Source organism: Acartia tonsa, chromosome 3 (assembly GCF_053477335.1).
Source record: "Acartia tonsa isolate MP-2025a chromosome 3, ASM5347733v1, whole genome shotgun sequence".
Lineage (NCBI taxonomy): Eukaryota > Metazoa > Arthropoda > Copepoda > Calanoida > Acartiidae > Acartia > Acartia tonsa.
The window spans coordinates 29,954,608-29,967,474 of NC_137262.1; the positions used below are offsets into that span (position 1 = coordinate 29,954,608).

General features: G+C 36.4%; 3 protein-coding genes across 3 annotated transcripts; all 3 read right to left on the minus strand.

The window, feature by feature from the left end:
• Window positions 1–2,673: 2,673 nt before the first annotated feature.
• LOC145313867 (uncharacterized) lies at window positions 2,674–5,017 on the minus strand. Its single transcript, XM_080153517.1, has 4 exons — window positions 4,918–5,017; window positions 4,561–4,692; window positions 3,946–4,056; window positions 2,674–3,750 (listed from the first exon to the last, which is right to left on the minus strand). The coding sequence occupies exons 1-4, from the start codon at window positions 4,998–5,000 to the stop codon at window positions 3,666–3,668; spliced, it is 411 nt and encodes a 136-aa protein (XP_080009643.1). The 5' UTR covers window positions 5,001–5,017; the 3' UTR covers window positions 2,674–3,665.
• Window positions 5,018–6,013: 996 nt separating this feature from the next.
• Window positions 6,014–7,532, minus strand: LOC145313866 (uncharacterized). Its single transcript, XM_080153516.1, has 2 exons — window positions 7,142–7,532; window positions 6,014–6,827 (listed from the first exon to the last, which is right to left on the minus strand). Exons 1-2 carry the CDS (start codon window positions 7,170–7,172, stop codon window positions 6,016–6,018), a joined length of 843 nt encoding a protein of 280 aa, XP_080009642.1. The 5' UTR covers window positions 7,173–7,532; the 3' UTR covers window positions 6,014–6,015.
• Window positions 7,533–10,368: 2,836 nt separating this feature from the next.
• Window positions 10,369–12,854, minus strand: LOC145313868 (uncharacterized). Its single transcript, XM_080153518.1, has 2 exons — window positions 11,406–12,854; window positions 10,369–10,995 (listed from the first exon to the last, which is right to left on the minus strand). Exons 1-2 carry the CDS (start codon window positions 11,418–11,420, stop codon window positions 10,369–10,371), a joined length of 642 nt encoding a protein of 213 aa, XP_080009644.1. The 5' UTR covers window positions 11,421–12,854.
• Between the last annotated feature and the right edge of the window lie 13 nt (window positions 12,855–12,867).

Below are 12,867 nucleotides of genomic sequence, written 5' to 3' on the forward strand. Positions count from 1 at the left end.
GCTGAGAAATTAACACAAATATACATAGGTTTTAATTGCTGAGATCTGGATTCTAATTGTACTTTATACTAGAACATTTTTATATACAAGAAAAATATATTACGAAGTTACTTTCCATTATTAAATTTTCAAAAATTTGCTATATAGGAATAGCGGTTTCAAATATAATATTATATGAATATTCTCATCGTCAGAACAAAACTGTCAAACTGTCATATAGATTAATGTACGTACAAATTAAAGGTGGTTAAACATATTTTTGACTCAAGATATCTTGATATATATCACTTTTTTATCACAAATAGTTTATATATGATCTGACTGGAAGGACTATTATACATCAGCTTACTTTTGTCCTTCTTTTCTTTGTTTTTGCCTCTTGTGAAAGAAGACGCGGCAGTCTGGACACATATAGGTGCATTCGATGAGTCTCGTGTTCAATGGCAGCTCGCTTCGGGGACTGCGTCCATGGGCGCAGGTCTTGATTTTCCCCGGTGTTGCACTTCTTTTGCGCCTACTCAGTTTTGATGCTGGCGGGATTGTAGGAGGGGGTGGTTCAAACATCTCCTGCTCATCATCTGACACCCGATACACTGAAATTAAAATATTTTTTAAAATTACTTTTTTTTACAAAAAAATACTTCAATTTTACAATAGTTTTTTTTTCTAGCCTAACCTAACCTAGTGTATTAATAGAAAGAGTAATATTTCTAGTTTTAACCTAGCCTAGCCTAGCCTAGCCTAGCCTAGCCTAGCCTAGCCTAGCCTAGCCTATTCTAACCTAACCTAACCTAACCTAACCTAACCTAACCTAACCTAACCTAACCTAACCTAACCTAACCTAACCTAACCTAACCTAGTGTAATAATACAATGTAGTACAGAAATGTTTCACTATATGCTTTGGGCACAGTCGCTAGTATAAATATTGTACTATGCCTGGGCTTTTTGGTCCTGGATTCTTTATGTTCTCATAAATTATATCAAAATCCGGTTGGTCTTTCATCCTGAAATTAAACAATCTATACTACAAAGTAAAACGATTTTTGTTTGTATGTAGCGAAGGATCTTGTTAACCGCTGAACCGATCGGGTTCTTCTCATAGGTACCGGCAAGGGAAGGGAGTGGCAAAAGAAACTTTAAGGATATACTTCATATTAGAGGGTTTAGCGTACAGAAAAATCATTTACAACACAGTCGCCAGGATAAAGTAGTAAAAACAATTTTTAAAAAATCTTACTTTGCTGGTGTTTCCATAACAGTGACTTCCTTAACCTCGTTCTCATCCGAATTTTCTGGAGAGCCAGCTGCAGCTGTTTTGTTCCTGTATTAAACAATATATATATAATAATCTATTTAAATTAAGTAGTTAACTTTTTGGTTCCACATTTACCCCTTCCACCTTACCCAGCTAGATGCGTACTTGCTAGTACTCGCTTTTAATAAATAAAGGAACACGTTGAATTTGTCTTTACAGAAAAATCATTTACAACACTGTCGCCCGGATAAAGTATGAAAAAATAATATTAAAAGAAATATCTTACTTTGCTTCTCCTTCCATAACAGAGGCTTGTCCGACCTTCTGGTCATCCTTTTGTGCCGCCGGACATTTCTCGGATTGCTCCCTGAATTAAGCAATCATATTATTATTAAATAGTAAACTTTTTATGGTCCACATTTACCACTCCCACCTTACCCCTAGAGGCATACTTGCTATAGTTTTGTAATATATAAAGGTGAATTTGTCTGTACCGAAAAATCATTTACAACACAGTCGCCCGGATAAAGTATGAAAAAAGATTATTAAAAGAAACTAGTGGCTACGCCCCTAGAAACCTCTAGGGGCACTTAAGGTTGGAAGGGGAAAAATCAACATCTTCCCATTTTCAATTTCAGTTTCAGAAGAGTAAAAATATTTTTTGGGGGAGGGGGTGAAGACACCCTGCACAAAAATAGTTTAAAACCTTTCCAGGACCTATAAGAAGCTTCACTTTAAAGGAGAACAATATCGGTTTAGCGGTTATCCTTCGGGACAGACAAAAAACGCTTACTACTTTATATAATAGGATATCTTACTTTGCTTCTCCTTCCATAACAGAGGCTTGTCCGACCTTCTGATCATCATTTTGTGCCGCCGGACATTTCTCGGATTGCTCCCTGAATTAAGCAATCATATTATTATTAAATAGTAAACTTTTTATGGTCCACATTTACCACTCCCACCTTACCCCTAGAGGCATACTTGCTATAGTTTTGTAATATATAAAGGTGAATTTGTCTGTACCGAAAAATCATTTACAACACAGTCGCCCGGATAAAGTATGAAAAAAGATTATTAAAAGAAACTAGTGGCTACGCCCCTAGAAACCTCTAGGGGCACTTAAGGTTGGAAGGGGAAAAATCTACATCTTCCCATTTTCAATTTCAGTTTCAGAAGAGTAAAAATATTTTTTGGGGGAGGGGGTGAAGACACCCTGCACAAAAATAGTTTAAAACCTTTCCAGGACCTATAAGAAGCTTCACTTTAAAGGATAACAATATCGGTTTAGCGGTTATCCTTCGGGACAGACAAAAAACGCTTACTACTTTATATAATAGGATATCTTACTTTGCTTCTCCTTCCATAACAGAGGCTTGTCCGACCTTCTGATCATCATTTTGTGCCGCCGGACATTTCTCGGATTGCTCCCTGAATTAAGCAATCATATTATTATTAAATAGTAAACTTTTTATGGTCCACATTTACCACTCCCACCTTACCCCTAGAGGCATACTTGCTATAGTTTTGTAATATATAAAGGTGAATTTGTCTGTACCGAAAAATCATTTACAACACAGTCGCCCGGATAAAGTATGAAAAAAGATTATTAAAAGAAACTAGTGGCTACGCCCCTAGAAACCTCTAGGGGCACTTAAGGTTGGAAGGGGAAAAATCAACATCTTCCCATTTTCAATTTCAGTTTCAGAAGAGTAAAAATATTTTTTGGGGGAGGGGGTGAAGACACCCTGCACAAAAATAGTTTAAAACCTTTCCAGGACCTATAAGAAGCTTCACTTTAAAGGAGAACAATATCGGTTTAGCGGTTATCCTTCGGGACAGACAAAAAACGCTTACTACTTTATATAATAGGATATCTTACTTTGCTTCTCCTTCCATAACAGAGGCTTGTCCGACCTTCTGATCATCATTTTGTGCCGCCGGACATTTCTCGGATTGCTCCCTGAATTAAGCAATCATATTATTATTAAATAGTAAACTTTTTATGGTCCACATTTACCACTCCCACCTTACCCCTAGAGGCATACTTGCTAGTTTTGTAATATATAAAGGTGAATTTGTCTGTACCGAAAAATCATTTACAACACAGTCGCCCGGATAAAGTATGAAAAAAGATTATTAAAAGAAACTAGTGGCTACGCCCCTAGAAACCTCTAGGGGCACTTAAGGTTGGAAGGGGAAAAATCTACATCTTCCCATTTTCAATTTCAGTTTCAGAAGAGTAAAAATATTTTTTGGGGGAGGGGGTGAAGACACCCTGCACAAAAATAGTTTAAAACCTTTCCAGGACCTATAAGAAGCTTCACTTTAAAGGAGAACAATATCGGTTTAGCGGTTATCCTTCGGGACAGACAAAAAACGCTTACTACTTTATATAACAGGATATCTTACTTTGCTTCTCCTTCCATAACAGAGGCTTGTCCGACCTTCTGGTCATCCTTTTGTGCCGCCGGACATCTCTTGGATTGCTCCCTGAATTAAGCAATCATATTATAATTAAATAGTAAACTTTTTTTTTGGTCCACATTTACCCCTCCCACCTTACCCCTAGAGGCATACTTGCTAGTTTTGTAATATATAAAGGTGAATTTGTCTGTACCGAAAAATCATTTACAACACAGTCGCCCGGATTAAATACCAAAAAAAGAAGTGAAAAAAATTTCTTACTTTGTTTGTGTTTCCAAACAAGCGATCTCCTCTTCCAAAGAAGCAATTTTTTGCTTTGCTGCCCTAAGGTCTTGTTTTATTTTCTGCATTGTCTCCCATCCATCGTCGTCCCTGAAAAATAAAAAAAAATAATACTAAAGTAACAGGATGTCCGTGTTTATGTACCGAAGGATCTCGATAACCACTGAACAGATCGGGTTCTTCTCATAGGTACCGGCAAGGGAAGGGAGTGGCAAAAGAAACTTTAAGAGATATACTTCATATTAGAGGGTTTAGCGTAGCTGCTAATTTGAAATATCAGGGGTGTATATCCTATATGGGATCCCCTGTTCAGGTGGTGGGGGGAAAATAACTAAAATATGTGTGGTAGGACCAAAAATTTTAGTTCTTTCAATATTTCTCCATTTCCGTCCCTACTTGGTGAGATAAAAATAGGTGGGAAAAAAATACAAAATTTTGTACCACGGGAACAAAATAAATCTTGTGCGTAATGTACACCCCTGAATGAAACTATAATTATTCGCCATAACAATAATGTTTATCCTACTCTTTTCAATCCGGCTACTACCACCTTCCGAACAGAAATAGAATGGTAACAAAAATAAATAAACTTACGTAGTGCAATCCAAAGTTAGGTTCAAATCTTCTGTATCAGACGATTTAGGAGGGGTATCAGGCAGGTCAGCCAGCTTAGCAGGCAGCTCAGGCTCAGACACACTCATTTCGTTCTTCTCTTTTTCGCTATCACTGAAATATATAAATATATATTATATATCCCAGGTAATCGGACCTTTGCCCAAAGAAGTAATTACCAAAAAATATGTAATATGTATTTATGTAATTATGTTGTGATGGATTGTCGAATCTGATTCGATGAATGGTTACCAAAATATAGCTAGGGACGGACGGACGGACAGACAGACAGACAGACATCATTCTACTTCGTTTTATACATATTAAAATATTACTCACCCACTTGTGGTTTCCGGCTTCTGTTCTTCGTGCTGTTCGTCTCTCTCTAAGTCGGCTGCTGCTGTGGCTGTCATGTCGGACATTCTATATTAAATTTGAAAAGAAACAAATTATCACTGGTAATTAAATTTTCATTAATAAATGTCCAAAAAACTGACGTAGGGAATTTTAATATAATAGGGTGGCCAGCAAGATCACATATTGGTATATCTTATATTGTAAACAAGTATATAGACAAATTTCATTTACAAAAAGTTAATACAAATTTGAAACGTTCTCTTTTTTAATTACAGCACATAAACATTACGCATTTTACCATGGAAATCTACCACCGTATTAATTAAAACATTCCCTACGATAACTGTCATATATATAATATTTTTATACAAAATTAAACAAATATATAAAATTAACAAAAGCTAGTTCTGAATACTTTTTTTCCTTAGTTTAGGGGGTAAACTACAACTGCTATATACTGAATTACAAAAAATGCGACAGATTATACAACAAAAAATTTTCAGTTTAAGCTCTTAACTTTAAGCTCATTAAACTTAATTGGTGGAAAGGGGTAGTTTCACAAAATGCATTTGAACTTAATTTTGTGAATTGCATATTTTTCTTTGTTAAGATGGTAAAAGTACGTGGTAGAAAATTTAACTTTCTTCAAATTTATGCCATATAAATAGAGTTTAAACACATTTAAACAGGTTCAAATATACGGTTCACTAAATTAACTTCAAATGCATTTTGGGAAAAGACTCCTTACTAGATATTATAAAAAAAAATTGAAGATGAAACTTATGAAATAAAAAAAAATTACATATAAATATATATATATGTAAAGTCCTGGAATTATTGGGATTGACTGCGACCTATAATCAGGTCTTCGTCTTGTTCTTCGTCTTGTTCTTCGTCTTGTTCTTCGTCTTGTTCTTCGTTTTCAGACGAAAGTTCCGACGGATAATACTTGTCTCCATTCTGCCAGGGATGTATATTCTACATGGTTCGGATGTGTAATATTTTTTCCAAGTCTGCTCAGGGATGTATATTATATTTCATTAAATATAAATAGATGGAGGTAAGAAAAAAAGGTAATAATTAAGAAAACTGAAAACATTTGTAAATTTTAAAAATTTTTAGCCGTGGACAAACAATATTTCTTGTGCAGAATATACACCCCTTTCCCGAATCAGCTGTAATGTAGCTGCCAAAGATACTGTAATTGCTTATGTTTTGAGAACATTGTTGAGAACTTGCTCTCTGTGGTGGTCTGGAGCTTGATCTTTTCTTCTTCTCTAACTCATCATCTTCAGGCCTGTGTCCCTGTTCCCACAATCTTTGCTTCTTCATGTTGGCCTTTACTCGTTTGTTGGCATCTCTTCTTGTCCGAGCCTCACCACGCTGGCCGAAATCGGGCAAATGTGTATTTGTTCTGTTCAACATTTGCTGCATCTTAATTTGGTTAGGTTGCTCACTGAGTTGACTATTACTACAACCTGGCTCTGCACTGAGTTGACTATAACTACAACCTGGTTCTGGGTTTACGTCTGTATCAGGATTTGATGTGCCTCCGCAACTTTCAGCATATTCCCGGCTTTCATTTTGTGCTCTGCTCGTGCTTGCTCTGCTCTGGTTTCTGTACAACACCGCTTCAATTTGATTCGTTGATGGAAATTTTGTTTGTTTTCTGGGACGTTTAGGAACTTCTTTGGTAGGCTTTGGCTTTTGGGCCACTTTTGCTTTTGGCCTGCGTTCATCTTCTTCTTCTTCACTACTACTACTACTGCCAGTTCCAGTGTCTGGGTCTGATTGATGACCTTGATCTGTATCATCACTTTCTGGTGCTTCTTCTTTGATGTCAGAAATTAAATCACCTTCTTCTTCATCTTTTTTCCACTTTGCTTTTTCTCCTACAAAGAAATAAAAAATGTTAAAGCAAATGTACATAATTGTAGCTTCAATATTATTTCCATACCTATATGAACATTAGTTACTATTAATCAGATTCAAATGAAAACAAGCAATATTTTTTACCCTATATTTATATGCCAATCAAAGATAAAAGGGGGAATTTTGCATTGGCAGTTGCTTTATAGGGGTACAATATGGAACTGTGAAGAAACGGCGTCGCCACCGCCGAGAACCGCCAATAAAAGCCCCAAAAAAGTGTCACTTTCGCCCACCCCCCCCCCCCCCATTTATTACATTAAGACCTGTAACTTACCGTCAATGTTGATGAGTTCTAAAATTTCCATTTGGTTGTATATAGAAACATTTGAGCCTACTGCAACAACCTCATAATGACCCGTGTGGTTTTCAATTATAATGGCAAGTTTGGGTAATATTATTCCACATGGATGTATCCGAATTTCCTTACTTGCATTGCCGTCATTCTTGCCCTCAATGTCCTCAACCTCCAAAATTTCGTCACTCTGGTTTCCGTCATCTTCGTTATCCACCTCGAATGATGGTTCATTGGAGTCCAGCTGTAAACTTCTCTTGGTTTTTGCTTCGGCTTCCAATGCGGTTTGCCTTCGCTCCCGGTTCTTCTTTGGAATGATCGCCACATCATCTAAATAATTATTATAGTCATTATTTCAAATAGTATAAATGTTACCCAACCCCCCCCCCCCCCCTCCAAGGAAATAGCTTAAAATCACCGCAGGACCAATACACAGAAGAGTAGAATCCGATCTCCAGGATACAATTAATACCATAAAAAACCTAGTTTTTACCACTTTTATGGTAAAATTTTACCAGCCTATACGATTTAAAAGGTGGTAAAATTTTACCGTAACCTCGATCGATTCAGTGGTTACTGAGATCTTAAGCTTCTGACGGCCGGACAGACATTAAGCTACTTAGTATTATAGATAGCGGCTGCGCCCATACAAATTTTAGCCTAAAACCCTGTCAGGGCCTGTACGAAGTTTCCCTTAAAACAAAATTAATCCACAGGGTTTTTATCTAAGACTACTTCTCAACTAAAATATTAATAAACTTAAATTTAGGTGATACAGTTCCTACGTTTTTCAAACTATAAATAACAATACCTTCGGCATCCTCATCATTCTCATCACTGCTGCTTTCCTCCACGACACTTGTTGCCTTTCCAGTCACCTGTCTCTCGTTACTGTTGCCTGTAAATAATTAATTTATACATTAATTTTATACGTTTCCAAACAAAAAGCAAGTACTGAAAACATTTTTTCCACCCCCCCACCCCCCCTACTTGGTTGAAAAAAAAATTTTAAAAGGAAATGTGTTGTAGGAGGGATAGAATAAATAAATCATAGAGTTCTTTAAATATTTTTCAATTTTCCCCCTACTTGGTGAAAAAAAACTAGGGGGGGGGGGGAAGAAAAATTAAAAAAAAATTAGTAGCAGAGGAAAAAAAATCTTGTGCAGTATATACACAATACGAGGAAAGATAAAACTTATAAATAATAATTAATGTTCAACAAATATGTACCTGTGATTGAATTATTTCGTCCATAAAATTCTGTCTGTCTTTGCAGTGGTGGAAAGTTTGGTGGTTGTTCATCATCTTGCATTGGGACTGTATCATCAAGATTTCCCACATTTTGGCCCTCATCGTCTGTTTCAGAAATAATTATCTTCTTCGACTTTTTCGAGCCCTTTCCATGCTTCTTCCTTTTGGAGCTTGCGATGTTTTCAAATACATTTACTTTGGGTTTATTATTGGACTGGCTGTTGACAATTGGATCTTCATATAACCTACGTGGCTTTACTGGTTGCTTTACTGGTTCTGGAGTTACTGCTGGATTCTCCGCGGGTGGTATGCGTAACTCATTCCCAATCTGATCATCATTTGAATTCATTTCAACGTCGTCGCCTCCGTCATCAATTACAAGCTCCTCACCATTGTTGCTTTCTTCATCAGCAATGTTTTCCATACCATTTTCTTCAGCATCATTGTCTTCAACAGCATTGCCTCCACCATCATTGTCTTCACCATCAGTGGATTCATCAGCAGTGGAATCATCAGCAGTGGAATCATCAGCAGTGGAATCATCAGCAGTGGATTCATCAGCAGCATTCATCTTTCTATTTCTGGAAATTTTTGTTGCTTTCTCACTGGCATTGTGAATCTTTGTCTGTTCTTCACTCATTTCTGGTTTCAAATTGTTTGTGGCGTACGAATAATACATTACAGCTCTTTGTATAACTTTCTTATCACTATGGACTGTCTTGAAAAATTGCTTGGATTTCTTTGCATTCCCAATGTCTGCATAATTTTTGATCTGAAATGAAGTACTCGACCTGTCATTGTTTCTTTTCAAGTAAATCGGGTTCTTTCCTTGAACTTCGTGGGGTAAGCAACCCATTGCGTGGGCACCTAACATGTAGTAAAATTTCTTGTCTTCGGCTGTAACACCTGGTGTTGAAGTTGTGATTGTCTTCGGTTTAATACGCCGCTTAATTCTTTGTATCTCTGCAGGGGCCAGATAAAATTCACACATCTGTAAGGCTGATCGTTTCTGTGGCTTTTCCTTCTTGTCTTTCTTGTCTTTCTTGTCTTTCTTGCCTTTCTTATTGCTTGTCTCCTTCCTTGGCTTGATTTCAAAAACCTGTTCATACTTGTAGAGGGGGGTTGACAATGCGCGTTCTTGTTTTCGCGTTACCAGCCCTCGAAATAACCTCCAGCAGACAGGATCCTCATTAGCAATCATATAATCTTCGGCCCTCTTCTTATTTTCACAAAAACCAGTCGCGTCCTTTTTAAAAGTGTGTTCGAAATTGCGCTTGAACCTAGATAAAAAAAGGGTTTATATCAAAACAGTCTCAATATATAACATATAACATATATCAAGAAAAGATGAACTAAAAGTCTTGCCACATAAAAAAATACATGGTACAAAATTGAAATTCTTTGAAACATATGCCATAGAAATGTAGTTTAACAATTTAACAAGAATACAATATGCAGTTAACATTTCGTGAAACTACTTTTTTAACTAAAGAACATTGAAATGCATTTTGTGAAACTACCACTTTCACATTTAATAGACGCGGAATAGATGCGATAAATAATTGAATTACCTACAAGCTTGTATGTGGTTCCTCACTAGAAAAAGGTCGCTTGAAGACACATAGGTTCCTGTTCTCCACAAATTTGGTGGGATAGCTTCATGTAGGTACGTCTCGTTAAGCACTATCTTACAATGATCCAAGAAACGTTCCACTGAAATAATAATGAAATTTTCAATTAACTATGCATAGGTACATGTTTATTATTGTACCAGGGGTGTATATTCTGCACAAGATTTATTTTCACAAATAAAATATATATATAAAAAGATTATTGTACATGGTCACCTGCTAGCAAGAATAGGAATGCCCCTTTTATTCGGTTTATTTCCCTTGCCCCCACCTCCCTTCTCCCTGTTTTAAACGTTTTCTCATCATGTCAAATTTACAAAATAATATTTACTTACCAGTTTCGTCATCAATAAGTTCCGGAGCAGTCCAAAAGGCAGCGGTGATGCGGGCGTCAAAGGTGAACTGCTCGAACACGACATATAGGAAGGTTATGATGTCTCGGCATACTTTCAGTAAGGTTTGCCAGCCTTTATCCACTTTCAGTGAGTCTTCGAAATTTTGGATGAAAAAGACAATTTCTTCTCTTCGCATATAACCATCTTTTTCCAAGGGGTCATGGTTCTTTATTCTTTCTTTGTAAAATTCTGGTGAGAAAATCTGGTCCACGACAACATCCTGATTCTCACTAGGCCCTTTATTCGCCTCCTCCTCATCAAGCTCATCCACATTGGTCAGTCTTCTTAGATCAGTCACCAAGGTTTCCACAATTTTGCCGGTTTTCTTCATTTCTGTTGTCAGGGTTACAGTATTTTCAGCCATATCTCTTGATACACTGTCTTGCAGGTCTTTGATTTCATTCTTCACTAATTCATGGTTTGTGGACGTTTTGTTTACCAAGTTTCTGATGGACGCATTAATGGGCTCTATTTGATTTTTCATTTGTGAGGTCAAGAAAGTACGTAGCTGCTGAAATTGGTTCTGAATTTGGTTCATAACGGCCCCGGTGAACAAATCCTTAAAATTAAACATATTAAACCACATATTTTCAAGTCTTGGTATTTTAAAAACTACGTGGTAGAAAAGAAGACTATCCACAAACAAGAGCAAGTGATCCTAAGCATCTTCCATCATTTTTGGACTTTGACAAACAAAAAAACTTGGTAAAATTTGACCAACTTTTTGGTAAAAATTGACAAGGTAAATTTTTAGGCTAAGTCCAGATTTTTGGACTTTGACCAAAAAATCAACTTGGTAAAATTTGACCAACTTGTTTGTAAAAATTTACAAGGTAAATTTTTATTGGTCAATGTTTACCAAAAATTTAGTCAAATCTTACAAGTTATTTTTTCCAGGCTAAGTCGATATATATCCTAAATAATTGTAATTTGTATCCTCTGGATGACAAAATGAAATAAAAATAATACCTCGCTTTCTTCCATCTCACCAGAAGGGCCAGATGATCCCTGGGGTCGTGATGACTGGGACTGGGATCGTGATGATGTTGCAGGAGGAACTACAACTCTCGCGGTCCGTTGACTCGCGGAGTGGTGCCGTGCCCGTGGAGATGGAGGTGGGGTAACATTTATTGGCCTTATTGGAGATGTTGTGGTTCTAGTTGTGTTCTAAAAATAATATAGATAATTATTGTAAAGCATTACTTACCGAGGATTATAGTTTTAAACAACACCGGCATTATCCTAATTTTTTTCTTCTATTTTTTAAAACTTTACCCTCCCCCCCCCCCTCTCCCGACAAAATGACTGTGTTAGGTTAGGCTAGGTTAAGTTATATGGTTAGAGGGACCCAATTTGTTCAACGGTTAACGAGATTTGTTGGTACCAACCCACAAACAGACATCATGTTAGTAAGTTTAGTTTAACAACAAAACACCAACAAACCAAAAACCGATAACAATAAAACTTAAAATTCTACCTTTGCTGTTGTACCTTTGCCACCTCCAGTAGATTTGTTGCTTGCAGGTTTGGCATTTGCAGGTTTGGCACTTCCACCTCTGGCACTTCCATTAGGTTTGCCACCTCCAGTAGGCTTGTTGTTCTAAAGCAAGAAATAATTGTTGTATTTACAATGCATAATAAGATATTAGATAGCAGTGGCTACGCCCCTAGAATTTTAATTACTAATATCAAATGTTAAACACACTGTGGAAAATTAATAAATAATTATACTTGGTCAATAATCTTTTGTGGTCTGTTAAGCATGAACCGATAAGGTTTTCCTTTCGATCCGGTAACATGCGAATTTATAAGTTTTAAGAGCGAAGGGTAGCAGCAATTTGTACAATAGTAAATTAGGCCTTAAATATAATTTTTACCTTTACAGAACTAGCACTCTTTCCAGTCCTCGTCATTTTGGAATCTAGCTTGGTCAATTGCCAGTCGAAATTACGCTGTTGTATCCAGGTCGTTGGCATGGGCAATTTGCATAGTTTTAAATCTGAAATGTGTAGACAGAAATTAAAATTTTATGTAAAATTAAATTAAATTGCAAACATGTACTCTTTAAAATTACAGACTAGACTTATAACACTTTAACTTCATACCCATCGATGGCCAAAAAGGTAGGGTTTTGCTAAATTAAGTTGACATGCCTTTTTTAAAATTAGCTATAAAAAATAATTTTAATGAAAAAAATATTTTAAAGTACATTTCACATAAATTCCAAATAAAGAGGGAAGGGCCTTCAGTTGAATTTTACAACATTTTACATACATATTATAACAAAAGGGGGGGGGGGGGGAAGTGACACTTTTTGAAACCAAAACTAAAAGTCAAAGGAACTGAACTAAAGAAACAGTTACAGATCTGTCATTTTGCATGGCAGTTGTTTTATAAGGGTACAATATGGAACTTTTAGTTTTGGTTTCAA